We start from the raw sequence: 27,376 nt of genomic DNA, 5'->3' as shown, positions 1-27,376 counted from the left end.
GTTCCACTTTCTTTTGCACCCCCCTCTCCTCTCCATCCATCTCCCTCGTCCTACGGGATCCAATAGCAGAACGTTAGAGCGGCGGCTTAGAGAGACACGGTCTGAGCCGCTGACTACAGCCCGTCTGTTCAACCTCCAGACCTGGATCCCCTGGTCCTCGTACACAGACAGAGAAAACATCTCAGCACATCCTGACAACAGACACATCCCAGATAGTAGGTCACAGGGGGAGATATTGTTGTCAAACTGCCCAGCAGCAGAGGGGGGGGGGGGGAGAGTGAGAGTGAGAGTGAGTGAGAGAGAGAGAGAGAGAGAGAGAGAGAGAGAGAGAGAGAGAGAGAGAGAGAGAGAGAGAAAGACAGAGAGAGAGAGAGAGAGAGAGAGAGAGAAAGACAGAGAGAGAGAGAGAGAGAAAGAGAAAGAATTGCCTCGTCTCCAGCGAAGTAGCCACCTTCAGTCGAGGAGCAGTTGAAAGTTGGATTTTAACCGCGAAAGACTGATAGATGCATTAAATATGATTACGATGTCATAAGTCAATCGTGCCCTGCCGAGCGTATTATTACCACGTTTAGGTGCGTTTAAACGGCGCTATTCCCCCAAGTGTTGATGCAAAAAAGTGCTCCTGTCTGGTTTTTAAAATATCCCAACAGCTGGCGGGAGCGTTGTAATGTGACAAGTTCGTTTAAGTGCAAGCTTTTCTGTGATGACTTTTGATGGCCCCAGTTTTAGTTTCTCGCAGTCCATCAAAAGGCGTTAACGTTCACTCGAGTTTACATAGTCTTAACTTTCAATGCTACACTTAGAGAAGCCTGATAGGAATACTTGCAGGGTTTCCGAGACTTTAAATTAAACACCAGACCTGCGCCGGGTGAGTTAATATATGTTAATATTGTTATGTTGATGTCAGTGTGTCTGCGTGTGAGAGAGCATCTTTAGTTGCCTTTCCCCTTCGCTGCCGTTAAGTAGTAACCCGACTTTATTTGAAAGTTACGCCTAATAAAAGGAATCGCGCAGATCTCCGCTCGTGTGACCTGTGGAAATACACCGGCTAAAGTGCTCGCTTTCTTCCGAGGTGGAGCAAGTTCGTGCGCCGTGATCGTAAGGAGACCTGATCCACGCTTTCTCCTTTCTTTCAGGTCCATGTACTCTCCACGGTGAGCGATATTTGGGAGCTCCGACTCTCTGGTGGCGGAGGATGGAAATGAGGACCACAAGCCCCTGCCCCTACCCCCACCCCCGGGACAGCCCGGAGAGAAAGAGCACCAGCCCCGAGGCGCAAGGGCCACCTCCCGGTAAGAAGGCCAGGCTGGAGCCGAACGGTAGCCCGACGGACGGAGGCAGAGGAAAATCCAACGGCTCCCCCGTCAAGGCGTTGGGAGGTAGGATGCAACAATCGCTTACGAACTGACAGCAGAGGCACACTTCATGCCAGGAGTCAGGGTTCATCTCGATTAAACCGTGTGCGTGAGTTCGGTGTAGGATTACAGGAAGAAGCGCGGCCGATTGCCACTTGTCCTGCCCTGTACCTATTTGCCCCTGGAGACCAGTCAGTACGAAACGCGAGGGATTTCCCCACCCTCCCCTGTCTCTCCCTCACACTCACAGCCTCTGAGAGGGGAGCTTCAAAGGAATCGTTGTCAGCCAGTGGTCTCCACGTTGCTCACGCCCCAGTTGTGCAATGTTGTCCCTTTTAATAAATTAAGGAAGGTGTCTCTCTGTCCATGGAACCAGCCCGTACTCCATATCCACGTGTGTACAGCGTGTGCGGGTGGAGAATGGAGAGCTTTCACGGAAAGTGTCAGGGACACTGCCGTGACACAAAGAATGGGGCTCAACCTTCAAATGGCAGGCACGGTCCACACACCCTGGCCTGATTCCTGTGGCTAATTAAGGGCACCAGATTCATTGCCACTATGATGTGATTTGGTCACCTTTGAACAAATTATTCTTTAAAATATCAAGCCGTTCTTATGTTCCGGAGCTCCTTGACTATCTCGTATCCTTCAAGGAAGTCCAGGGCAAGAGTTAGGTCTGAGATGGCCTCTTCCTCCACCCTGCTGCTATGCAAAAGTCATAGTTGTACTGCCCTCCTACACTGGAATTGGAATTGGTTTATTATTGTCACATGTACCGAGAAACAGTGAAAAGCTTGTTTTGCTTACCCCTCATACAGATCAATCCATTACACAGATTACTGAGATAGATAGCAGCGGTGAGCACTGAGGTGAACTTTGGGTTATACTTACGGGAGACGGGAATGTAACTTAATAATTCATATTTTCTTAGGACATACATGCCAGCTCTCAGGACGTTTCAATCAATGCATTTATTTCCCCTGTAACCTATTCTCTCTGAAACGTCCATTAACACCGTCCCACTATTGGACTGGATGTGGGGTAGTGTTGGGACCAAATAACCTGGGATTTCATTTTATTTATGAGGAGGGAAAATTCTGCTGCTGCCATCAGAAAGAAGGTGCAGGAGTCTCAGGGTCCACATCATCAGGTTCAGGAGCAGTTAATACCCCTCAACCATCAGGCTGTTGAACGAGAGGGTCACAAACTTCACTCAACTTCACCTGCCCCACCATTGAACTGTTCCCACAACCGATTGGCTCACTTTCAAGTACTCATCATCTCATGTTCTCGATATTTATTGCTAATTTATTATTATTACATCTCTTTTTTATTTCTTTTTGTATTTGCACAGTTTGATGTCCTTTGTGCATTAGTTGTTTGTCCATCCTGTTGGGTGTGGTCACTGACTCTATTGTATTTATTATATTTACAATGAACGCCTGCAGGAAAATGAATCTCAGGGTTGTATATGGCGACGTAAAAATTGATAAAAATTTACTTTGAACCTTTGGTAATTTTGCATAGGCTATATGTGGAATATGCAGGGGAGAAGCAGCCCATTTAGCCCAACTAGTCTTAGTCCTCATCTTTCCCCATCATTATCTGTCAGTCGAAACCTCCATTCTCTACCCTCCCACCTGTTAGTCCATTCCCCTCTTAAATTATTTATTCTATTCCCTTCAACCATTCAATTCTCTCTGCTAGCCAGTTTCATATGCATATCATTCCCTGGGTAGGAATTCTTACTGGATTTCCTGCTGTCTATTTTGCTATAATAGTCTGTAACAATGCTCTTCCCCAGAGAAACAGTCACTCTGCATCTGTTCTATCAGATCCTTTCATCAGTTTCAAGATCTCTATTCATCTATCCCAAGGTTTCTTTGTTCAGCAGAGTCACTTTAATTAATTTACACGGGGAAATCAGGCTAAGTTACAAACATGGTAACCGTGGTAGTGTACACTGCTACTGCAGCTCAGGGCATTCTGGAGTTTGTTCAATTCTAGTGCCATCCGTCAGGAGTTTGTATGTCCTCCCCGTGACTGCATGGGATTCCTCCCACAGTCCAAAAGCATTCAGATTTGTAGGGTAATTGTAAGTTGTCCTGTGATCAGGCTCGTGTTAAATATGTGGGTTGTTGGGTGGCGTGGCTCGTTGGGCCAGAGGGCCAGTTCCACACTGTATCTCTAAATAAAATAAAAGCAACCCCAAATAAAAGGTCATTGAAATGATTCAATTTTAGGTCAAACCCAACATGTCTTAATTGCTCTCAGGTCCTATGAACCCTCCAAGAGGTGAGTGGACTAGGTTCCCAGAGTATTTTGTCTGCGGCTGTAATATTGTTCTTTTGTGAATGCGGCCAAGATAAGAATTAACCATTTGTCTGTGTTGTTGGAGTACTTGCTTATCATTCCATTATATTTCAACATGCTCGTCATACTCTGGTATTCTGCTTTCAGATATTTCGATTTTTGCCCTCATAATTAATCTAACTATAACCGCTGTCAAATTCTGAATGAATGAGGTATTCATTTTTTTGCTGAACTATAATAAGTTTTGTATCAATGTACGAGTGGTGATTGATATGTTTGTGGCCTAAGGTAGAAGGAGTCAATTTTAGAAAACCTAGCACATTTATTTTTCAACATAGTCCCCTCCTGCATTTACACACTTAGTCCAGCGATTGTGGAGCATACGGATCTTGGACCTCCAGAAAGTGTCCACAGCAGGGGTGATTGATAATTTCGTGGCCTAAGGTAGAAGGAGATGAGTTATTAACTTCAAACTTTCCGCATAATCACTCAAAGAGTTGAACTGCATGTACATTTAACGAGAGCTGTATAACTCATCTCCTTCTACCTTGGGCCACAAACTTATCAATCACCCCTGCTGTGGACACTTTCCGGAGGTCCAAGATCCGTATGCTCCACGACCGCTGGACTAAGTGTGTAAATGTAGGAGGGGACTATGGTGAAAAATAAATGTACTAGGTTTTCTAAAATTGACTCCTTCTACCTTAGGCCACGAACTTATTAATCACCCCTCATATAGTTTAGAATGCCTTTACTCTAATTAGAATCACAGCAATTATAATTTGAAAAGATTATGGAATAAAATTCAAATAATCTTGAAAGTAAATTATAAAAAATCTACAAATTTTTAATCAAACTACAAAGTCTCTAGATTAATAAAGATTCCTAAACAGAAAGGCTGTTTAGTGTGATTATTGCACTATTAAAATGCTTGGGCAGAAAAGCTTAGAGTGAGTAAAATGACATTATATTGGAAATATAAAATATTCAGTGTTACATATATTGAAAGGATATGCAAGTATGTTGTGAATTGAAAATAAATGTCAATAACTTGCAATATTCAAAAATATCTAAGATAAATGAATTATATGTATCCAAGCACTCTGAGGGATCAGAATTATGGTAGATAAAGATATTTTTCATAGCCAGAGTAATACAGTTGAAGAATATTTATCAGTGTAACAATTTCCAAAACAGTATTTGGTACAAATTTTAAGACACATACATGGGTCAAATTGTTTCATTATGTGGAATTGGCACCACGGTAGCATAGTGGTTAGCATTACAGCTTGGGATGTCTGAGGTCAGAGTTCAATTCTGACATCATCTGTAAGGAGTTTGTACGAACTCCCTGTGAATGTGTGGGATTTCTCCGGCTGCTCCCATTTCCTCTCACAGTCTGAAGGCTTACTGGTTAGTAGGTTAATTGGTCATTGTAAGTTGTCCCATGATTAGGCGTGGGTTAAATTGGTGGATTGCCGGTGGCGCGGCTCGAAGGCCTGATCTGTGCTGCATCTCTACATAAAAGTAAATAAATAAAATAACCTGCAAAATATATCATGCTGTTATGGCTGGGATTACCAGTTTTACCATCAGCAAATTAGAATGATTCTTAATCATTCAGAATTACAGACTGTCGTTGTTTTGGATACAGTGGTTTAATACACATTTATTTTTGTAACCATATTTTGTTAAACCTATCTGCAGAAGACATTATGATCTTTCAGTCCGCCGTGTTTCCTTTCCATCTTGCCAGTAAATACTTTCACCATTCCACCATGGCTGCTTAAGATTTTATCGATAAAACACAGAACTAGTCAAGCTTTGGTGATGCATTGAAGCACGCCCCTTTTAGCACATAATTTCTCTAATTATCGCAACAGATTGTGTTTTTATCTTAGTGAAAAGTGAAACTTATGGAATGCAATGTTAAATTCTTTTGGTAAACTTAACAAATGTAAAAGCCCAATATATCAGATAGTGGGCTGAATGCAAACTTTAAATCACTGATGAGTTTCAGGATTGAATATTTTTGCCTTCTTGTCTTTTGCTTTGTTAAATTACACACTGGCTTGACTAAGATAGAAGGAGACTGGCATGAATGGAATTAGCTATTGCATTTTAGCCTTATTATTTCTATTTGTTTTGTTTTGTATCTGACATCTTAGTTGAGACCTGAGCCTGTATTTAGAGAACACTGTCGCAGGCAATTTCTCTCTAATAATCAAACTTGCTCCAAAAGAACTCATCAATTTTGGAAATATTTCTTCTCATTTTTTTTCCAACACCCCTTTCTTAATTGTGAATAATCTTGAAGAAATCTTTGCATTTCAATTTGTTGAGCTTGTTGCTGTAGGAGCTCAGAACGATCATGGGTAAAGATACTTCCAATAGCTCAAAGCAGTACATTTGAAACATATTAATCATCTCTTTTTTATCATTCTATCCAAAGATACTGCAAATCCATAATCAAACTCTTACCATATGCTACACCCCAATTCATTTCTCAAAACAAGGACTATAAGGGATGAGATGGGCATCAAAGTTAAACGGAAGGAAGTGAAATCCTAATGAGGGTGTGATATTTTTTGTTTGAAAAATGGTTGCTTTCTTTTAGATGAAGGCTGTTGCTTCTGTTTAAAGAATTGGGAAGGATGGTAGGCATTTTCTTTGCAATGCAATCTCAAGGCAATTGATTTGTTTGCTCAGAGGACTTTGAAATTCCAGATCTACTCTGGGGATCTCATGCAACAAATGTAGTTCTTAAGCAAACTGTCATGCTTTCAAACGAAGAGAAGTAGAAATATTTTGGGGTTATCCTGAAAGTAAAATGTTGGTAAAACAGTTGCCTTAGTGGCTTTTAGTGATGGATGCAATAAGGACTGCCTTTGAGTTCTGAACTGTGGTTTGATTACCAAAGCCAATGATGTACTGCTGGAATTAATAAACAAGTCAACGAACAAAATATTCATCCTGTCAAACAGTGTTAGTAGTGATTAGGTTGTGATCAGACCTGACTCCTTTCGAAACCAAAGCCTATGTATTATTTGGATTCTGTTTCTTCCTTATTCAGGGTCTACCCTGCCGGTGTTTTGTGTGGTGGAGCAGTCAGACAATCCTGTGGAGAGTGAAGGGAAAGAGGAGCATGCTGAATTTGTGCTGATCCGTAAAGACGTGTTATTCAATCAGCTTATCGAGACGGCCCTATTATCACTTGGATATTCCCACAGTTCTGCAGCACAAGCTCAAGGTAGGATTGACTTTCTTTTCCTTGGATGTATTCTCTAATTTGGTGAGATATTTCATTGTGAATTCTCGCATCACAAATTGAAGAGAGCAAAAGCATCTGTTACTGTGTTTAAAGGTTAACTTGCTGAGTTTCATGGCAAGACAACTTGTCTATGCAGTCAGCAATTGTTCTCTGTTGAAATTAAGTTTAACTTCACCTTGATAAAATATCACAAAATTCATATCCACAAGACTTATTTTTGTATATGGGGGTTGTAATCATTACAATATATTGTTTATAGAATTAGAAATCATCCAATAGTAATTTAAAATGGGAAAGTTCCTAACTTTATGCTTCTTGATTAGAACATAACTGGTTCTATCATTAACAAGATATTAACATCAAAAACAGATAGTATAATTTGGAAATATGGAGGAGTTTGTTTAAATTCTTGTGCAGGAAGATCTTCTGCTATTTCTTTAAACATACAGTATAACAAACCATTTTGAAATAATTGGAGAGCGCCTTATGAAGGAAAGAACCCAGTTATGACTAGCAGACCAGGCCATTCTCAGAAATTGCACCATCCAGTGGTTCAGGATTAATTTTCACTAGAACGGCTGTGTTGGTGCAAAGGTCCATTGTTGTAAGCTCGAGTGCATTATCAGAGCCTGACTATAATACAGCAACATAACAGTGCTTTGGAAATAGGTAAGGTTTAAGAAACTAGTGTGCACACTTGCAAAGTCAACCATAAAAAGTTTATATCAATGTACCTTTAAAATATTCTGTATTGTGCAAATGTAGTGTTTTGTTTCTTTATTAAATGACCATAAGTCAAACTCCTTAAATCATTGTTAACAGGTATTAATTACTATTGGTGGAAGAGTTTGGGATGCAGAATTCATTTAAATGCATTAAGATGGAGGTCACATGTCACTATGTACACGTTGGTTTGTTTGTACAGTGAGGGGTTACTCTATGTCTTTCATGTGATCTGGTTTATGATTGATATGGTTATATCTGAATAACCATATCATTCATAACCATATCAATCATAAACTGACTTAACATGTTCGACAGTATCAAAAATAATTACTGGACAGCATCAGATGATCCAAGGCTTTGTTATATCTTGTAACCAATGCGGTGTATGATTAGTGTGACTGTAGTATGCTTCATTGGGGTGAGTATGGTAGATTTTTATTCTGCTGATTATTCCTTGAGCCAGTGAGGGACTAAGCTTGTGTCCTAAAGACATGGAAGACTGCAGATGCCGGAATCTGGAGGGAGGCACGGTAGCAGAGGAGTTCATGTAACACCAGTACAGTGCCAGTGACCTGGGTTCAACTCCCACCGGTGAATGGAGGGCTCTTGTACATTCTCCCTGTGACTGTGTGAGTTTCCTCTGGGTGCTCCAGTTTCCATCCATATTCCGAAGGCATACACGCCGGTAGGGTATTTGGTCACTAGGGTGTAACTGGGCCAAAAGGGTCTGTTACCATGACGAATCCCTAAATAATTTTTTAAGACTCAGCAGGTCAGCTGGTCAGACAGTAACAGTCCTGATGCGGAGTCTTGACGCAAGACTTCTGCCTCTGCAGTACTAGTATACTAAGTGTCCCTGGTTGAATTTTAGTCCTGCCTGCCACTACATACTGATTGTCTCAGGGAGCCAGTTCCATGACCTTTATCTGATCCTCTGGATGGAGGTCCCAGCTGGTGCCGGTCCCCCTGGCTGGGTTGATGGGTAGTGCAGGTGCATTCAATCCAGGCTGAAGGAACAGATTGTCAGTGGGTGCCCATACTGATCAGGTTCAAATTGAGATCCCTACTGTTAAAAACACCAACTTCCTCCTTTAACCTTGCTGACTATCCCTTGACTCCTTGTCGAGGGCAGAACTATTAATCCTGAATATAAGGAGAAGATTGTAGAATGTGTGAAAGGTTGGTCAAAGAGGTGGCTTGGTCAATGGGAAGTTTGACTCTTGAACGTGCCAAGCTTCAGAGCAATAAGAGGGAAATGGATGACATTTTATTTTATTTAGTCTTGGCTGCTACAACCGTACTGTTTGCCTCAAGGAGCCAGTTCCATGGCCTTTATCTGGTTCTCTGGATGGAGTGGTGATAGAGCACTGAACCAGGCCCTTACAGCCCAGCAGGCCAGCACTGCCCAATTTCAGCCATGTGACCAATTAACCTACTAACCCATAAGTGTTTGAAGTGTGGGAGGAAGGCAGAACACCTGAAGGAAACCCACATGGTCACGGGGAGAAGGTACAAACTCCTATAGACAGTGGCATGAACTGAACTCAGGTCTCTGGGCCTGTAATAGGGTTATGCTAACCACTACACTACTGTACCACACATGGCTGAGATTCAAGGAGGATCACTCCCACTCTCTGCAGTTCTGCCTGTGGGACATCAGAGCAAATAAGCAAGTAGCCCGGGAATGCTGGAACAGTGATGGTGCGGGAGGGGGACTGGTCAGGAATCTGCCCGGTACAAGTTGGGTCCGGTGAATGCATTGGGAGCTAATCAATGAGGATCTCACTGTCTCTGACTGGTTTAGACTCCTCTTCAATGCCACCCCCCCCCCCCCCCCGGTGCCAGATGGTATGGTAGCACTGTAGTTAAGGTACTGCACCTGCAGCACCATGGATCCCGCTATGGCTGTTAGAAAAGTAACTTTAAGTAATTCAACAAATCTGGTGCTGCAATGAAAGCAGGACTGGGTAATCATGTAACTAATAGACTGTTGTGGCAATAAACACAGCTGGTTCACTAATAGGAAATGTGCCTGGCCTACTCAGGACGCAGCAACCAGGCTGACTCTTCCAGTGCAGGGCTTGGACAATAAGTGCCAGTATCATCCATGTCCAGTGAACAAATGATAATGAACTAAAATCATGGTTTAAGGATACAGTACATAACTGAAGTAAAGAGCTAAAGCATTGCATTCTGCACCCTACACCAATTACTGATAAATCCTGATAAACGGTCTCGGCCTGAAACATCAACTGTTCATTCCTCTCCGTAGATGGTTGCCTGACCTGCTGAGTTCCTCCCACTTTTTGTGTTGTTCCTTACACAAATGACGTATCTTTGCACTTTCACCTTTGCCCCATTCTGACACCTGCTAAAATCACATTAGACCTTTAATAAATGTAGGTCTAGAAACTAAATTCCACCATTTTTATTTGTCCAGTGGATGTAACGTTGGTACTAAACTGGGCTCCAATAGTAGTATTCAATCAGCTGCAAACAACTCTGCACTAGTTTTCGTGTGGCTTTCTTTCAAAAGAATGCAACAATGCTTGGTGCATCCAGTTTATCCAGCTGCTCCTTCTTCACTGCATGGCACTGGAAAGAGGTGCCAGGTCTTAAAGGGGCATTCTCCTTGGCAGCAGTGTCATTGCAGCACATGTTATAGTTGTTATGGAGGAGAGAGAGGCTGGAAAGCCCTACAGAGAGCACCAAGGCTCACAGAGAGCGATCTTGTGGTGGCAGTGAATCAGAGATATGCCAAGAGATAAAGTCCAATCCAAGACAGGTGCTCCACAAGTCATGGACAACCCACTTGGGAGATCGGCAAGATGAATTTGCTGATGGGGATGGATTTGCTGGCTGCTGTGGAGACTAAACGAGTCCTATTTCAGCAGGAAAGTGGAATTTCTGTGTACCTTCTCTTCCCAACCTCCCCCCCCCCCCCCCCCCGACCTTGACCTGCCAACAGTCAGGGGCTTGGCTGAACCAAGCAGAGCTGAGAGACTGAGCCGACTCACTTGGTCAGTCAGCGAGGCCAGCTGGCCGCTGCTCTTCCCGCCTGGCACAGCCGTTTCTCTGATTTTCCCCCACACACTGTCTTTGTTCATTTCCGACTTGCCTACAGTTCGGTTTGCAAAGAAATGAGCCTTGCTCCAGCCTGGGGACTGCCAGTAAAGCAATTCCAGAACAAAATATCGTGACCACTGCGTTTACAAAGAAGACCTCTAAAGCAGCATAAATACTAAAGTTCTGCTCTTACACGCAGATGTGATTAACAATACACCTGCACATACTTATCACTCTTTCACCGACTTTCTTCCTGCATAGAGAGCTGGCCCGACTAAACCTAACGTGGATGAAATTTAGAAATGCTTAATGTTCAATGTACTTAAATCATACCTGCATTTGAGTCTGCAGCGGATGGGAACAGAGCTCTCACCCAGGACTGGGTTTAGAGGAGTTTGTGGGGGGTGCAGTGAGGGCAGGTGCAGTCTCCCTGAGCAACACGACACTGAATCAAGATGGAGGAGAGCGGTCCTTCTCCTCCTCTCAAGTAAACTCTGAGGCACAATTAACTGAGCTTCCCGGTAGTTCAGTTCTCCATACGCAGTTTATGAATAACTCATTCCTCCATTCCATCGACAGATGTGCTTGCAGGTGCTCTGGTCTTTGGAATTTCCTCGCTCAGCCCTTTCACCTCCAAGTCGCCTTTTACCCCCCCCCCCCCCCCAAAACTCACATCTCTGATCCACCATCTTGTCACTGTTGCTTTTTAATTCCAAAGTCAAAGTTGTGTTCATTGTCATTGCGCAGGGACGTGTGTGTACAGGTGAAATGAAACTCTTATTTGCAGCAGCGTCGCTGCATAGCATCATATAAGGAGCATTCACGAGGAAAACTTAAATCAAACGTAAGTTATACACAAACTTTACAATAAACACAGTTAGCATAAAGGAAACAAAGTCCAAAGTGCAAAGTAGTCAAAATGTAGTGTTTAGGATCTTGCAGTTGGTCAATCAAAAGGTTAAATGGCTGAAGGGAATTAGCTGTTCTGGAACTTGGTGTTGAGGAATTCAGGCTTTTCTCACCTGATGGTAAAGCGACGTGGCTCATATGGTGGTGACTGACCTTCCATGGTAGATCTTGCCTTCTTGACGCAACACCTCTTACTACCCTATTGTCCTGTTTATTATTTATTGTAATGCCTGCACTATTTTGTGCACTTTATGCGGTCCTGGGTAGGTCTGTAGTCTAGTGTAGTTGTTGCGTGTTTGTTTTTTTCTCTCTGTGTTGTTTTTTATGTAGTTCAGTCTATTTTTTGTACTGTGTCATGTAACACCATGGTCCCGAAAAGACGTCGTCTCATTTTTATTATGTACTGTACCAGCAGTTATGGTCAAAATGACAATAAAAGTGACTTGACTTGACTATAAGTAGTACCTGTGGTGGGGAGGGATATGCCTGTGATACATTGAACAGTACATTGGACACAGTTCACTGCTCTCTGCTGCTTCTTATGTTCTGTCACATTTAAATTGCCGTACCAGACCATGATAAAACCAGTCCGGATACATTCAACAGTACGTCTATAGAAGTTAGTTGGATTAACTGAATCTCTTTAACCTCCTAAGAAAGTAAAGATGTTGGCACACTTTCTTTATGGCTACATCAATGTGCTGGATCCAGGACATGTCATCTAATAAGCTACGAATTAAAAGCTACTGATTATCTCCATTGCTGATTCTTCAATGTAGACTGTCACATGTTTACCCCATTAAAGTGACAAATTAGCTTTTTAGTTTTGCTGATGTTGAACAAGAGGTGGTCTGCCTTGCTCATTTCCACCCTTGATTCATCCAATCAATCCTTGATTCGTGTTGCCAGCAAATTTGAAGATGCCATTGGAACGATGCTTAGCTACTCAATCATCTGTGTAGAAAGAGTGAAACGGGGGCTATGCATGCAGTCTTGATGTGCACCTATGTTGATGGTCAGTTTACCAATCCTCGCTGATTGAGGTCTGCCAGTGAGAAAGTCGAGTATCTAGTTGCCAACAGAGTTAAGAGGCCTGGGTCTTGAAGCTTAATTACATCTCTGTGACAGACTTTAAAGAGCTTTTCTATACCAAAGGCATCTAGCTTTTTGAGTCCTTTCGTTACCCACTGTTTACAGCTTAAATTTATACCTAACAAATATACCAATAGATAATGTATTTTTTAGGTATAACTACCGTAAAATATACCACTTGTTTATGAAGGAACGGGAGAGCTTCCATTACACTTGCGTTATTGAAAGCACATTTTTAAAACTATGCTTACAAATGCCATCTAGATACCAGGATGATGGCCTCTGGAGGAAATACACACATGAATTATATTTGAATGATCACAATTTTGGGCTTCAACAATCATCAGGGACTGGAAGTAAAGCCAGAAATGGTGCTGGATAGACAATGGGCTTTTTTTTCCCTTTCAAATATTGTATACATTTTTGGAATTTCAATTCTGTCAACCTTGATTAACGTTGTTCCCTTGGATATCAAACGGAAGGGATTGTTAGGAATCTGAGTTGGATTTATCATCACTGAGATACAACATGAAGTTTGTTGATGTGCAGTAGCAATACAATGCAAAGACATAAAAACCTATAAAATGCAAAAATAACTAACTAAATAGTGCTAAAGATGAGATAGTGTTCATGGACCATTCAGAAATCTGAGTGGAAGAAAATGTTGGTCTTAAAACTCCTGTATCTCTTCCCCAGTGGTAGTAATGAGAATTGGTCATGGTTGGGATGGTGAGGGTCCTTAATGATCAATATTGCCTTCTTGAAGTACCATTTCTTGAAGATATTCTCAATGGTAAGGAGGGTTGTGCCCAAGATGGAATTGAGTCTGCAACCTTCTGCCGCCCCTTACAATCCTGTGCATGGAGGTTCAACACCAGGCTGAGATGCAACCAATCAGAATGCTCTCCACCATACATCTGTAGAAATGTGCAAGAGTCTGTGGCGACATACCTTCACAAATCTCCTCAAACTCCGAATGAAGTAGATCTGTTGCTGTGCCTTCTTCATGACTGCATCAATATCTTGTTCCAAGATAGATCCTCTGAGATGCTGGTATTCAGGAACTTAAAGCTGCTCACTCTTTCCACTGCTGACCCCTCAATGAGGTCTAGTGTTTGTTTGCCCAGCTTTTTGTGGAGCAAAAGATCTCAGTTTCCCTGAAGGTTTGAAAAGAATGTGAGGATCATGGAGCATCATAATGGATTTATGGAAATTATGTTCGGCCATAAATACAAGAGAGAATGCAGATGCTGGAAATCTTGAGGCAACGCACACAAAATATTGGAGGGTTTCAGCAAGCCAGGCAGGTTCTATGGAAATGAGCGGTCAACACAGTCTTGGGTTCAATCATCGATTGTTCATTTCCCTCCACAGATGCTACCTGACTTATTTTATTTATTTCATTTAGAGATACAGCACAGAGTAGGCCCTATCTGCTCTTCAAGTCGTGTTGCCCCAGCAACCCCCAATTCAACCCTTGCCTAATCATGGGACAATTTACAATGACCAATCAATCAACCGGTGGGCCTTTGAACTGTGGGAGGAAACTGGAGCACCCAGAGAAAACCCACACATTCCGTGGGGAGGATATACAGGCTCCTTACAGATGACATCGAAATTGTACTGCAAATTCTGACACCCTGAGCTGTAGTACCATTGTGCTACCCTGGTGCCCTCACTCAAGAAGGGGAAGGAGGACTTGTTGAGTGCCTTCAGATTTTTGTGCATTTTATTTATATTTGGCCAATCTTTTAGACATTTTGAGATTGTAACTCAAAGCATGGATAAAGATAAATTAATTGGTGCTGGGTTATAGCCTCAGCTATTCACCACTATATCAATGATTTAGTTGAAAGTGTGAAGTGCAATATATCCAAGTTTGCGCTGGGTTGCAGGGTAGTCTATGAAGAGGATGCAGAGAGGGAGTAGTGATAAGGCAAATTGAAAATATTTTCTGGAAGATGGAAAAAGAGGTCATTTAAATGTTGGTATTTAGAGTACCTGGATATTTTTGCTAATAAATAACTGAACATTAAATATTTATTTATTTATTTATTACTGTAATTTATAGTGTTTTCCATGTATTGTGCAGATGTCAGTGATATTAAATCTGATTCAGATTCTGAATTATATAGGAAATTGAAGAGACCACAGCTGAATGATATGCACAAGCTTGGGCTACTTACCTAAAGGAGGATATTCTTATAACCGAGAGTGCAACAAAAATCACCAGATTGATTGCTGCAGTGGAGTGTTTATCCTTTGAGGACAGATATAGCAGATAGGGCCTACACTCTCTTGAGCTTAGAAGAACGAGAAGTGGTTTAATTAAACTTACAGGTTTTTTGGAGGGTTGACAGGGTGGGTGAAGAGTTGTTTCCCTGAGCTGGCGTCTAGATTCAGGGCCCCAGTTTCATGGTAAAAGAGACCAGCCAATCAGATCAGCGATGAGAAGGTAATTCTTCATCTCAAGGATAACCCATCTTTGTAATTGTCTACGTAAGAAGCTCAGTCAATAGGTTTTTATATATTTATACATTTTATACATTATACATTATTTTATATATTTTATGTTTTGATATATTATGTTCAAGAAAGTGATTGTACTGAATGGCACAGCAGACACAAAGCTGAACAGTGTCTACTTTCTATCTTGTAATGCCGCCATTCTGCCTAAAATCAGTTGCAATGAAGATAAAGATTAATTACCTTAACATCTGTAGTAGGGCAAGTGTTAAAAGCTACTATTAATGAAGGGTTGATGAAGGCAGAGACTTTCACAACATTTAAGCACTACCAAGGCAAACACTTAAAAAGTAAAGGCTTGGAAAAATATAGGCCAAGTGCTGGAAAATGGCATTAGTATAGACAGGAACTTGATGACTGGCCAAAAGAACTTGCTCCTGTATTGTATGACTATGTTGTTAGAACTGGACGCTTTGAAATAGTTAAGGTGAAGGCAACTTGGCTTTGTGAAAAGAAAATCATGTTTGACCAACTTACTGAAGTTTGTTGAAGTAGTAAGGTTTGGTTTGGATAAAGGGGCACTGGCGGATGAACTCCAATTTACAGATAAGATGCCACACCAAAGGCTACTGCTGAAAAGCTCATGGTATACGGTGCAACTTACTGGTGTGGATAGAAGATAGAGCATAGAATTAACGTAAATAAATCTTTTTCTACTCATATTGAGTGGAATGCATAGAGAGCAATGCTGTGGCTTCAGGTTTTTTTACAATTCATATAAATACCTTGGATGAAGAAAAAAGTGCTACAAATATGTTAATTAAGTGGGAAAGATTTGGAAAATGTAGAAAATTGAAAATTGTTCATTTTGTTGTGCAAATTAAAAAGAGGCATATTATCAAAATGGTGAGAGATTGTAGAGATCTGGGTTGTAGAAACATCAGGTTGTGAATTTTCATGATTCACAGGCCAGTAGATGGACACCACAAGTAATTAGGAAATCAAACAGAATATTATTATTTGTTGAAAGCTGCATGGAATTAAAAAAATAGTTATGTTGTGCTTCAGTAATGCAGGCATTGGTGAGAACATATCTGGAGTAACTTTGTACAGTATTGGCCTCCTTATTTTAAGGAAGGATTTTAATGAATTGGAACGTTCAGAGGTTTCCTACACTAACACCAGAGATGGATGTGCTGGTTATGAGGAAGGTTTAATAGACTAGGCTTAAGGTAGTACATGGTGCATATACATATTTGCTGTTGCTGTTCCTTTCCACACCTTGTGGCACATTAAGGGGAGGGCTGGACAACCTTGCCATTTCTTTGGCATTTTTGTCTGTTAAGTTGCTAGCTCAGCACTCAACCAAGCACGGATGGAAAGAGTGCATGGAGCTCGGTGGATTCGAACCTGGGACCACTTGCGTCAGTCCATTGTAGAAGTCACAACACCACTATGGTGTCAGTGTAATACTACATTGTCACTTCTTAAAGAGTGGAGGTACTCAGAATGAGAGCCTTTGGCTTTTATCGATTGGGTATAGCAAAATATTGGACAGATGCTACTGAGCCCTCTCTCCAGTGCTGAATTCTTACAATGGATGGAAAGAAAAACTTCCCAAAAGCTTTCTTATTTCAGTTAACGAATGAGGTTTGTACCTGAAGCTTAAGATTTCACCTCATGTGTCACTTCACCATTCCCCTCATTGTTCGGGTGTCAAGCTGAGGAATTTACAACATAGTTCCATTCTAGAAAAATAACCTTGATTTCAGATAGTAGATCTACCAGTACAGTATACTAAATGTATATCCCTGGTTTGATTTTAAAACTGAAAATGGCACCTGTCTCCCCACCCCCGCTACAGATTTTTCAATTGTTTTTATTTCATAATTCCAGCAACTGCAGTTTTATTTTGATTGTAAAATTGCTGTGCTAGTGCATCCTCCTTCGAGCCCCTTTATCGGAGGAAGAACCTGTAAAAGAGTGCCGGATTATGCCCATCTAAAGGGTACAGAAACAATGGAGAGGTTGCAGAGATTCACAAGGATGTAAAAATGTACAGTCAGGGTTGGGTGAATGGACTGAGGCTGCTTTCTCTTGAGAAAAAGCGAGGGAAACCCAAACAGGTTTTGATAGAGTATTTACCTGGATAAGTAAGATACACTGAGAGATCTTTTTAATATTGTCAGTGCAAAATCCAATATAGAAGTCAGAAGCAGTGGTGGGAATGTGGAACTTGATACCGCAGGGGGTGACAGATGAGTGGTTTGCATGCATTTGGACAAAGCGTGGAAAAGGGAATATGAATGGAGAACGATTGATAAATTTAAATGGGCAAAGATGCAAGGAGGCTCCAGTGATGTATAAATGCTGACCTGGCTTAGTTGTGCCAAATGATCTGTTTCTACACGGTATATCACACGTGATATTCTCTTCACAAACAGTTCTGTGTAAGAATAGAAACCATTGGGGATACTCTGGGCTGCGTGCTTGATGACTGTCCACAAAGGAAATGAATTAAATAATCACAGAAGTTTGCATGAGATATAAAAATGATTTAGCCCACTGAGTACAAGTCACCTTAAAAGAGTTATGATACTAACTCTACCTTCTAGCTTGGTCCATAGTCTTCCTGGTTATGGAATCTCAAGATCAAGTTCAAGTTCAAGTTTAATTATCAGTCAGCCAATCATGAATACTCATGAAGATAGCCCAATGAAACAGTGTTACTCCGGGGTGAAGGTGCAAAACACAGTACCAACAGTCACACACAGCGCAAGACACATATAGCACAAATAAGAAAGCAAGCACCTATATCGGTAAAATAGAGTCACACAAAAAATGTCCAAGACCCTGAGTCCATGAATGTTGCAGCAGTCTGTGGTCAAACAGCTTGTCTTCTGTTGAGCGAACACTGGAGGGCAGCACCAACTCCAGCTCGGACGCTGCGCAACATCCCCTCCAGTGAAGCGAACCAACTCTGATGCCTCTCTCCTGGGCAGCTATAATAAGGCACCATTTTGGCTTGAGGCCTAGCAATCGCTGCAACCAAGGCCATGCAACTCCCTCGCCGTCTGCCAATAAATCAGTGGATCTGATTCGCAGCATTCCACAATGACAATGTCTGACAAGTTCTTGCAACCAGAAGAAAAATGATTAAGAAGATCCCGCACTCCGCCTTCATGCACCAGTTCCTCTGATGCCTATCGGATGTTGGTAGCAGCACAATCCACACAAATGTATCTCCTTCAGTTTCTCCACCAATGAGGAACTCGCAGATGGGGTAGACCTTTAAGAACTTTAAGTTCTTAATGTCGAGCTGGTCTAGTGACTGCAAAAATTATGTTTGAGAAAAGATAATGATGCTCTTTGTTGATCCCTTAGAAATCGCTGCGATTGTTGTCATCTCACCTGAACTTACCATGATGTCCAGACACTTGATAGGTTTGATAGGGGTTTCTCCCTCCAAAATATTTTAAAACTTCTTCTGCCATTATCTAGTTCAAAGATTCAAAGGTTCAATTTAATGTCAGAGGAATGCATACAATATACATCCTGAAATGCTTTTACTTCACAAAACATCCACAAAAACAGAAGAGTGCCCCGAAGAATGAACGACCGTTAAACGTGAGAACCCCAGAGTCCCCCCCGCTCCCCCCACCCACACGTAAGCAGCAGGAAGGCGGTGATACCCCCTTCCCCCCCCCAGCAAAAAAGCGTACCCGCTACTGAGCACAAGTGTGAGCCAAGCCATAGCAAAGGCACAGGCCTTGCAGTTACTCCAAAGACTATTGCATTTCATCGGGCATTCGACAAGCCACAGGTTCTCTCTCTCCCTAATAAGGGAGAGGGAGGTGTCCCTCATTTTCATAGTGAGCGGGAGACATAACAACAACCCGCTGGTTTACAATGTTAAAAAATCCGTTTCGTCGCTTTTTACAAGCTCTGTGCCTGAAGATCGCAAAGATCTCTGGTCCTCAGGCCCACAATGAAAGATTTTCCAGCCTCCCTGATGACACATGAGTCTCCCGCCATGACATGGACCCTCGATCTGCCTTTCTCCAGAGTCCCGAGATCTTAGGCTTCCAAACATGAGGCCATCTCTCAGGCCGAACCCTTGGCGTGCCAAACAACTGCCAGTCCTGAAACCCCAAGAACGGGTCCTATTCCCGCAAAGTGTGGGCTTTTTCCAAAATGGTGTTGCTAAATTCTATGGATTCTATGGATCTGAAGTTGCTGCCAGTACACTAAGAAAGTTAATACTGCATGGGATATTGCTTTGTAATATCCGATGCTGCTGTGGTTGGAAATCTTAAGGGGAATTATGACCAATAGTAAAAGCACTATTTGCTGACAATTTAAACTTATTCCATGCACAAGTTGCAGAAATATTCTGACTAGTGGGAAAGAAGTAGAGGGAATGTTGAAGAGGTGAGATGAATTAAATAGAAATGGAGGAAGGTAAAGTCATAGTTATAGAGTCATAGAACACTACAACACTGAAACAGGCCCTTCAGCCCATCTAGTCTGTATGAAACAATTAATCTGCCTAGTCCCATCAACCTGTCCCCAGACATTAGCCCTCCATGCCTTTCCACCCATGTATCTATCCAAATTTCTCTTGAATGTTGAAATCGACCCCACATCCACACTTGCACTGGCAACTCATCCACACTCACACCACCCTCTGAGTGAAGAAGGTCCCCGTCATGTTCCCCTTATACATTTCCCCTTTTCACCCTTAATCTAGTCCTCACCTAGTTGTAGTCTCACTCAATCTTGGTGGAGAAAGCCTGCTTGCATTTACCCTATCTATACCATTCAAAATTTTGTACACCTCTACCAAATCTCCCCTCAGCCTTCTATGTTCTAGGGAATAAAGTCCTAATCTATTCAATCCTTCCTTATAACTCAGCTCCTCAAGTCCTGGCATCATCCTTCTAAATGTTCTCCGCACTCTCTCAATCTTATTTACACCATAGTCTTAGACAACTTCAACATAACATCTTATCTCCTGATCTCAGTACATTAATTTATGAAGGCCAGCATGCTAAAAATTTTTGTTATGATCCTATGTACCCTTGACGCTACTTTCTATGATTTATGAATTTGCATTCCAAGATCCTTCTGTTCTTCTACACTGCTCACCATCTAAGACCTACCCTAGTTGGTCCTCTCAAACTGCAACACCTCACACTTGTCTGCATTGAAGTTCATCTGCCATTTTTCAGCCCATTTTTCCATCTGGTTTGGATCCCACTCCAAGCTTTGATTGTCTTCTTTACTGCACACTACAACCCCGGTCCTGGTGTTATCTGCAAATTTGCAGATCCGGTTAACCACATTATCATCCACATCATTGAAATGGATGACAAGCATCAACAGAGCCAGCACTGATCCCTGCAGCCTGCCACTAGTTGCAGGCCTCCAATCCGTGAAGCAACCATATACTACCACTCTCTGTCTTCTCCCAGGAATCCAGTGTCTAATCCAAATACTACCTCATATTGAATACCAAGCAACTGAACCTTCTTGACCAACCTCCCATGCCAAACCTTGTCAAAGGCTTTGCTAATGTCCATGTAGACAACATCCACTGCCTTACCTTCATCAACTTTCCGGGTAACTTCCTCAGAAAACTCTTATGTTTGGTTTGACCTGACCTACATCACACAAAGTCATGCTGATTATCCCTAATCAATCCCTGTCTATCCAAATACTCACATATCCGGTCCCTTAGAATAACTTCCAGTAACTTTCCCACTACTGATGTCAGGCTCACTGGCCTTTAATTTCTTGGCTTATTCTTCGAGCCTTTCTTAAAAAACAGATTAGTTATCCTCCAATCCTCTGGCACCTCACCCATGGCTAAGAAAGTTTTAAGTATCTCTGCTAGGGCCCCTGCAATTTCTACACTAGCTTTCCACAGGATCTGAGAGAACACCTTGTCTGACCCTGGGGATTTATGCACTCCAACTTTGCCTCAAGACAGCATAAACCTCCTCCTCTGTAATCTGTTCAGGGTCCATGACCTCTCTGCTGCTTTGCCTCATGTCTATAGACTCTGTGTCCACCTCCTGAGTAAACACAGATGCAAAACAATCCATTTAATATCTCCTCCATCTCTTTCATCTTTTCCATCTCCTCCACAGATAGATTACCACTCTAATCTTCCAGAGGACCAGTTTTGTCCCTGTATGTCCTTTTGCTGCCAATATATCTGTAGAAGCTCTTAGGACTCTCCCTCACCTTGTCTGCTAAGGCAACCTCATGCCTTCTTTTATCTCTCCTGATTTCTCTTGCATTTCTTATACTTCTCAAGTACCTCATTTGTTCCTGCCTGCCTCTACCTGCTATGCACCTCTTCTTTTCCTTTACCAGGGCCTCAATATCTCTTGAAAACCCAGGGACCCTAAGCCTGTTATCCTTGCCACATTTGTCTTTGTACAAAACTCCTGCATTGAAATGTATGCAACTCGGAACATTTGTCCCTCCGTGCTCAACCTTTTCGTTTCTGACTTTTCTGTTGGCTTAGCATCTTTCTCCACAACCAATCCACGATTTGTTCCGGCATTCTAGTTGCCATCCCCCAGCAACTCTAGTTTAAACTCCCCCATGCAGCACTGGCAAACCTTTCTGCTAGGATATTAGTCCCCCTCCAGTTCAGGTGCAAACTGTCCTGTCTGTACAGGTTTCCCCCCTTCGCTGGAAGAGATCCCGAAGTCTGAAACCATCCCACCTGCACTATCCCCTTAGCCACATTTTAAAGTCTATGAACTTCGTATGCGTGGCCTCACCAGCACATGGCACAGGTAGTAATCCTGAGATCACAACACTGGAGGTCCTGCCTGTTAACATCTAGCTCACTGAACTCATTTTGCAGGACCTCCTATCCACATCATTGGTACCACGACCACAACCTCTGGCTGTTTACCCTCCCACTTAAGAATGTTGTGGGCTTGATCCAAGATGTCCCTGATCCTGGCACCTGACAGGCAACATCCCATCTGGGAATCTGGTTCTCATTCACAGAACCTCCTTTCTGTTTCCCTTAACAATGAGTCCCTATGACTACAGTTCATCTTGTGTCCCCACTTCCCTTCTGAGACACAGAGCTGGACTCTGTGATAGAGAGCTGACTGCTGTGGCTTTTCTCTGCTAGTCCATCACCCCAACACTATCTAAAGCGGTATACCTGCTGTTGGGGGGAACGGCCACAGGGGTACTCAGCGCTGGCTGCCTAGTCCTTCCCCCCCCCCCACCCCCACCCCCACCCAGTTACCTGTGTTCTGCATGTTGGGTGTAATATATATCCTGTTTATCAACCCCTCAGCCTCCCAAATGATCCAGAGTTCATCCAGTTCCAGCTGCAACTCCTTAACACGGACTGACTCACATCATCGCCACTCTGCTTAAACCTAGCAACCTTTTAATTGCCCTTGCCAAGTGCCTAATTATGTAGAACTCAATGTCTCCTGGGGAACTGTGGTGTACAAAAATATGTCAACTGCCCCTACTCAATTCTTTTAAACTCTCTCTCACTCTATGCAATCTGATATCTCCTCAGAAACTGTGGCACACAAAATGTGTGAAGGATAATGCTGGTATAGCTTTATTGGGCCGAATGATCTGATTCTGTTTTGTTTTTTCTATATACTTATATTCCAATTTCAGTCAGCAATAGACCACCAGCCATCTGATACATTTGATGCAGACTCTCCGTTGTCCATTGGTGTCTGGTCACCTGTGCTTTTTCCTTCGGTGTGGCCCAAAGTGGAGAATTCACCTGGGGGAGCAGAACCCACCCAGAGTTGCCCAGGATTGTGTAGCCCGCTCCCAGTGAAAGGAGTTGGGCGCATATTACTCTCTTATGGGCTCAGCGCTCCTGGAGAGATAACTGGGAAATCCAAGGAAGTCCACATTGCACAGTTTAGTTCCATGACGAATTCCAACTGTATTCCTACAAGGGTATGGCTGACACTGTGCTGGACCAAAGGCTGTATTGCAGCCTCCAGGAATAAACCAGATCCATGCAGATGTGCAACTGGGCTTTCTTCTTCAGGCCTCATGGTATATGGATGAAAAAAGGAACAAATATATATGAGTATTTCATGCTCTAACCAGTTAGGAAGATAGGCTGGTTACCTTATCATTTCTTTAGTTGTAAAGGGCACAGCCAGCCCCCCAGAATGATGAACTTTTTTGCTGAAAACAACATATTGAGCTACAGTTTAAAGCAGCTTTTGATTCACTAGTGCAAAGACATGTTATGGGCTAGATACTGGACAGTGCAGCGGGGGAACATTTTTCCCTATCTGGGTGTCACAAATAAAGAATTATATATTATATTGGTCATTCCTAATTACCCTGCAATGAGTGGCTTGCTGAATCATTTAATTCCACATATAGAGCAGGTGAAGGCAGCAGGTTTCCTCCTGAAGGTGAACAAAATGGGATGGATGACCACACGCTGCAGTCTGGTAGTTGGTATCATCATCAGCAGCAGCAGAAAGACTTTATTTTAAATTCTAGGTTATTAATTAAATTTAAGCTCCACAGCTGCCTTTTTGGTGGGACAAACTCGGGATCATTGCTGGGATTATTAGTCTGGTCCTTTGAATTATGAGTCTGTCCCTCCCAGACACGAGCACCTGAAGTATGATTAGGTTGCAAGGAGTCAGTACTTGGATCTAAAAGCTGATCATGAACTCCTCTGCTCCTCTCATCGATGACCAATACTTCCCTGCCCCTAAGAATCAAGAATCAACAGACATGCAAACACTGCTGTACAATAGTGAAAACTGTTTGGTCCACTTTAAATTGGCAGTAGCAAAAATAAGGGGTGAGAAATATCCCATGTTTCTTGTTTTTTTTTGAAAGTGAATTATTTACAGAAAGAGGACAGAAACAGTGATACACTTTCCACACAACCAATGCCTGTCAGTTCCTCTGCTCCGCAAGATATCCAACCTTTGACTTACTCATGCAGTAATGGTATTTTAGTGGCCTTTCTGGTTAAAGTTCTGCTCCATCGTTTTGACTCTAATGAAGCCAATGAACAAATAATGAGGTGGTTATGTTCTTGCTTGTTGGGAACGAGCATTGCCTATCTCATGTGGTCCAAAAATCAGCAGTCAGCTTGCAGCCCATGCCAGCATATTGAGTTTGTGCTGCACATGGAAACTGATTGCTTCCAGTTTTGTGAAGTTACGACCACCTGTGATCATCACCAATGAAACCGCTGAAGGTTGTTGGGCTCCACTGGTGCACGGGGTCTGGGATGATTGACCCCTGACTCGTAACAGCAAACCTGGGTTTCTGTCCTTGACTACATTTTCACTTGCATGCTGCCTGCTTGGGAACAAGGCTGTCTGATGTCGGCACAGTGGCGTAAGAGTTAGAGCAATTGCTTTGAAGTGTCAGCAAGCACCAACTGAGTTTCAGTTCCTGCCGCTATCTCTGATGAGTTTGTACATTCTCCCCATTACCAGGTGGGATTCTGCCGGGCACTCCAGTTTCCTCCCTCTTTCCAAAGACGGAAAGGTCAAGGCTGTTGAGTTGTGGACATGCTACGTTGGTGCTGAAAGTGTGGCAGCACTCCTCCTGCAGAATCCTCACTGATCTGATTTGATGCAAAGACACACTTTACTGTATGTTTTGATGTAAATGTGAGAAATAAAGTTAATAAACCTAATGTTTGAATTTACAGAAAAACCATCTCAAAATATCCTGAACTGAATTTCTGCTGGATGTTGAGGAAATCTTTAATAATGAGTTTCACATTGAGGAAAAGATCTTCTCTCAACACTGTATATCCTCACTCTCTTCATGTCTTAACTAAATACTGGGACTAACTTTCCTTCTCCTTAACTTTGCCCTGCTCATGGACACTTCTATATTACAAATCCAGAGACCCATGGGCAACTAGCTGGATGGAAATTCCAAAAGTTGGGTTTAGTATTTACTTTGCACCATGACCAATAAAACTCGCCATTCATTTTCATAGTTTTAAAAAAAAGCTTTACAAGCTTTTTATTGTTGCACCCAATCCCATTCATTTCCTGGTGGACATGTTAGGGCAGAATTGTGGCCTTGATTTTTATGAATGGAATAGTTGACGGGAACAACAGGAAGCCTTTACACTCTAAACTCGGAGGAAGATTTTAAAAGGAACTGCCATTCTAGTCACAAATGAAACAAGTCTCCATTGCTTTATTTATGATTGGAGTTTGTTTTTTTGCCTTCTGTACATGATGTGGCAAAATTATTTTTCTCTTTGCAATAGTATTACAGTACGGAAGGGGAATTCATTTGCTGGAGGTAATATCATCAATCCATGACTCATTACAATGCAAACATTAAATACAGATTTAATTTAGAAACTGGATGGTTAATATTTTAGTAATTGTAGAGTAGATAAACACACAGTTGCTTTCAGGGCTCAATCCAGGGTGGTGGTCCTTAAGATCAATTTGAGGATAACAACATTTAAGTGTAAATATTAGTGCCCTTAATGTCTGGTTATGATCAATTCACGAGCTGGTGGTGGAACACTGTGTTCTGTACTAAAAAATAACGTGAACAGTCTTTAGCCCAATAAGTGTCTCTGAGAAGCCACAGTCTTAAATAGAAGCGGTAACCTTACTGTTTATAGAACAAAGTACTGCAAAAATAGAGGTTGATATTTCAGGGTCTGGCTACGAATGACAGACAAAACACAGGGAGGAGTACAATAAAACGCCACATGATTCTGTACAAAGAATATTAGATAATTAGAATCATACAGATAAAAGCAGTCCATCCAGTCTGTTGTACTTGTGCTGTCTCTATGAAAGAAGTATCTAATTAGCTCTACTCTCTCTCTCTTCACTTGCATTTCCTTTTCAAATATTTATCCAATTCCCCTTTGCAAGTTGCTTCTGTATCTGCTCCTACTATCTATTGGGGAGTCATAGAGTCATAGGATTGTACAGCACAGAAGCAGGCCCTTCAGCCCATCTAGGCCATGCTGAAACCATGTAAGTAGCCTACTCCCTTTGACCTGCGCTGGGACCATAGCCCTCCATACCCCTGCCATTAATGTACCTATCAAAACTTCTCTTAAATGGTGAAATAGAGCTCACACTCACCCCGTGTGCTGGCAACTTGTTTCACCCTCTGAGTGGAGAAGTTTCCCCTCATGTTTCCCCTTTAAACTTTTCACCTTTCACACTTTTCATGGAAAACCCTGAACATCCTCTGCACAGCACCATCCAGAGACAGAGAAGCAGCTTCAGCGGCAGGTTGCTGTCAATGCAATGCTCCTCAGACAGGATGAAGAGATCATTACTCCCCAACGCCATTCGGCTTTACAATTCAACCACCAGGGGCAAGACGTGTTAAAGTGCCGGGGTTAGGACTGAGCTTAAGTTACCACTCAATGCACTTTAGTAAACTATTTAAGAACTTTTTAAAAGCTATTTATTAATGCTTTTTGGGAGGGTGATTTTAGATGCATATCATATTTATACTGAGTTAAATACTGTATGTAATTAGTTTTGCTACAATAAGTGTATGGGACACTGGAAAAATGTTGAATTTCCCCTTGGGGATGAATAAAGTATCTATCTATCTGTCTATCTATCTTAACCCATGATCTCTGATTGTAGTCCCACCAAACCTCAGTGGAAAAAGTCATTGGGCAATTACCCTATCTATGCTCTTTATAATTCTGTATACCTCTATCAAATCTCCTCTCAATCTAAGGAAAACAGTCCTAACCTATTCTATATATAACCATATAACAATTACAGCACGGAAACAGGCCATCTCGGCCCTTCTAATCCGTGCCAAACGCTTACTCTCACCTAGACCCACCGACCTGTACTCAGCCCATAACCCTCCATTCCTTTCCTGTCTATATACCTATCCAATTTTACCTTAAATGACAATATCCATCTTTCCTTATAACTCGTGTCTTCTAGACCCAGCAACATCCTTATAAATGTTCTTAGTACCTTATTTAAGATGTGACCTTATTGACATCTTTCCTGTACATAGGTGACCAAGACTGCACAGGATTCTCCAAATTAGGTCTCACCAGCATCTAATATAAGCCTACTTTTGGCTTAAGTAATTAATTACATTAAAATCTTGAACCCTCCATTAATAAGACCTCCTCAGAGAGATTTCAATGTTA

General features: G+C 42.1%; 1 protein-coding gene across 19 annotated transcripts in view; it reads left to right on the top strand.

Moving 5' to 3' along the window:
* LOC132392708 (DNA-binding protein SATB2-like) overlaps positions 1 to 27,376 on the top strand; it is a 229,258-nt gene that overhangs the window by 23,740 nt on the left and 178,142 nt on the right. For 16 of the 19 annotated variants that reach the window (XM_059966975.1, XM_059966970.1, XM_059966971.1 and 13 more), the window contains 2 exons: positions 1,137 to 1,379; positions 6,742 to 6,918. In XM_059966975.1, coding sequence (XP_059822958.1) covers positions 1,196 to 1,379; positions 6,742 to 6,918 — 361 coding nt within the window. In that variant the 5' untranslated portion in view covers positions 1,137 to 1,195. Of the gene's footprint in view, positions 1 to 2; positions 216 to 342; positions 573 to 614; positions 869 to 1,136; positions 1,380 to 6,741; positions 6,919 to 27,376 lie in introns of those variants that run through there. The other 3 variants (XM_059966969.1, XM_059966967.1, XM_059966974.1) reach the window with 3 other exon arrangements.

This window comes from Hypanus sabinus, chromosome 4, assembly GCF_030144855.1.
Source record: "Hypanus sabinus isolate sHypSab1 chromosome 4, sHypSab1.hap1, whole genome shotgun sequence".
Lineage (NCBI taxonomy): Eukaryota > Metazoa > Chordata > Chondrichthyes > Myliobatiformes > Dasyatidae > Hypanus > Hypanus sabinus.
The sequence above is the reverse complement of the archived record's forward strand: the minus strand, read 5'-3'. Positions and strand labels throughout refer to the sequence as shown.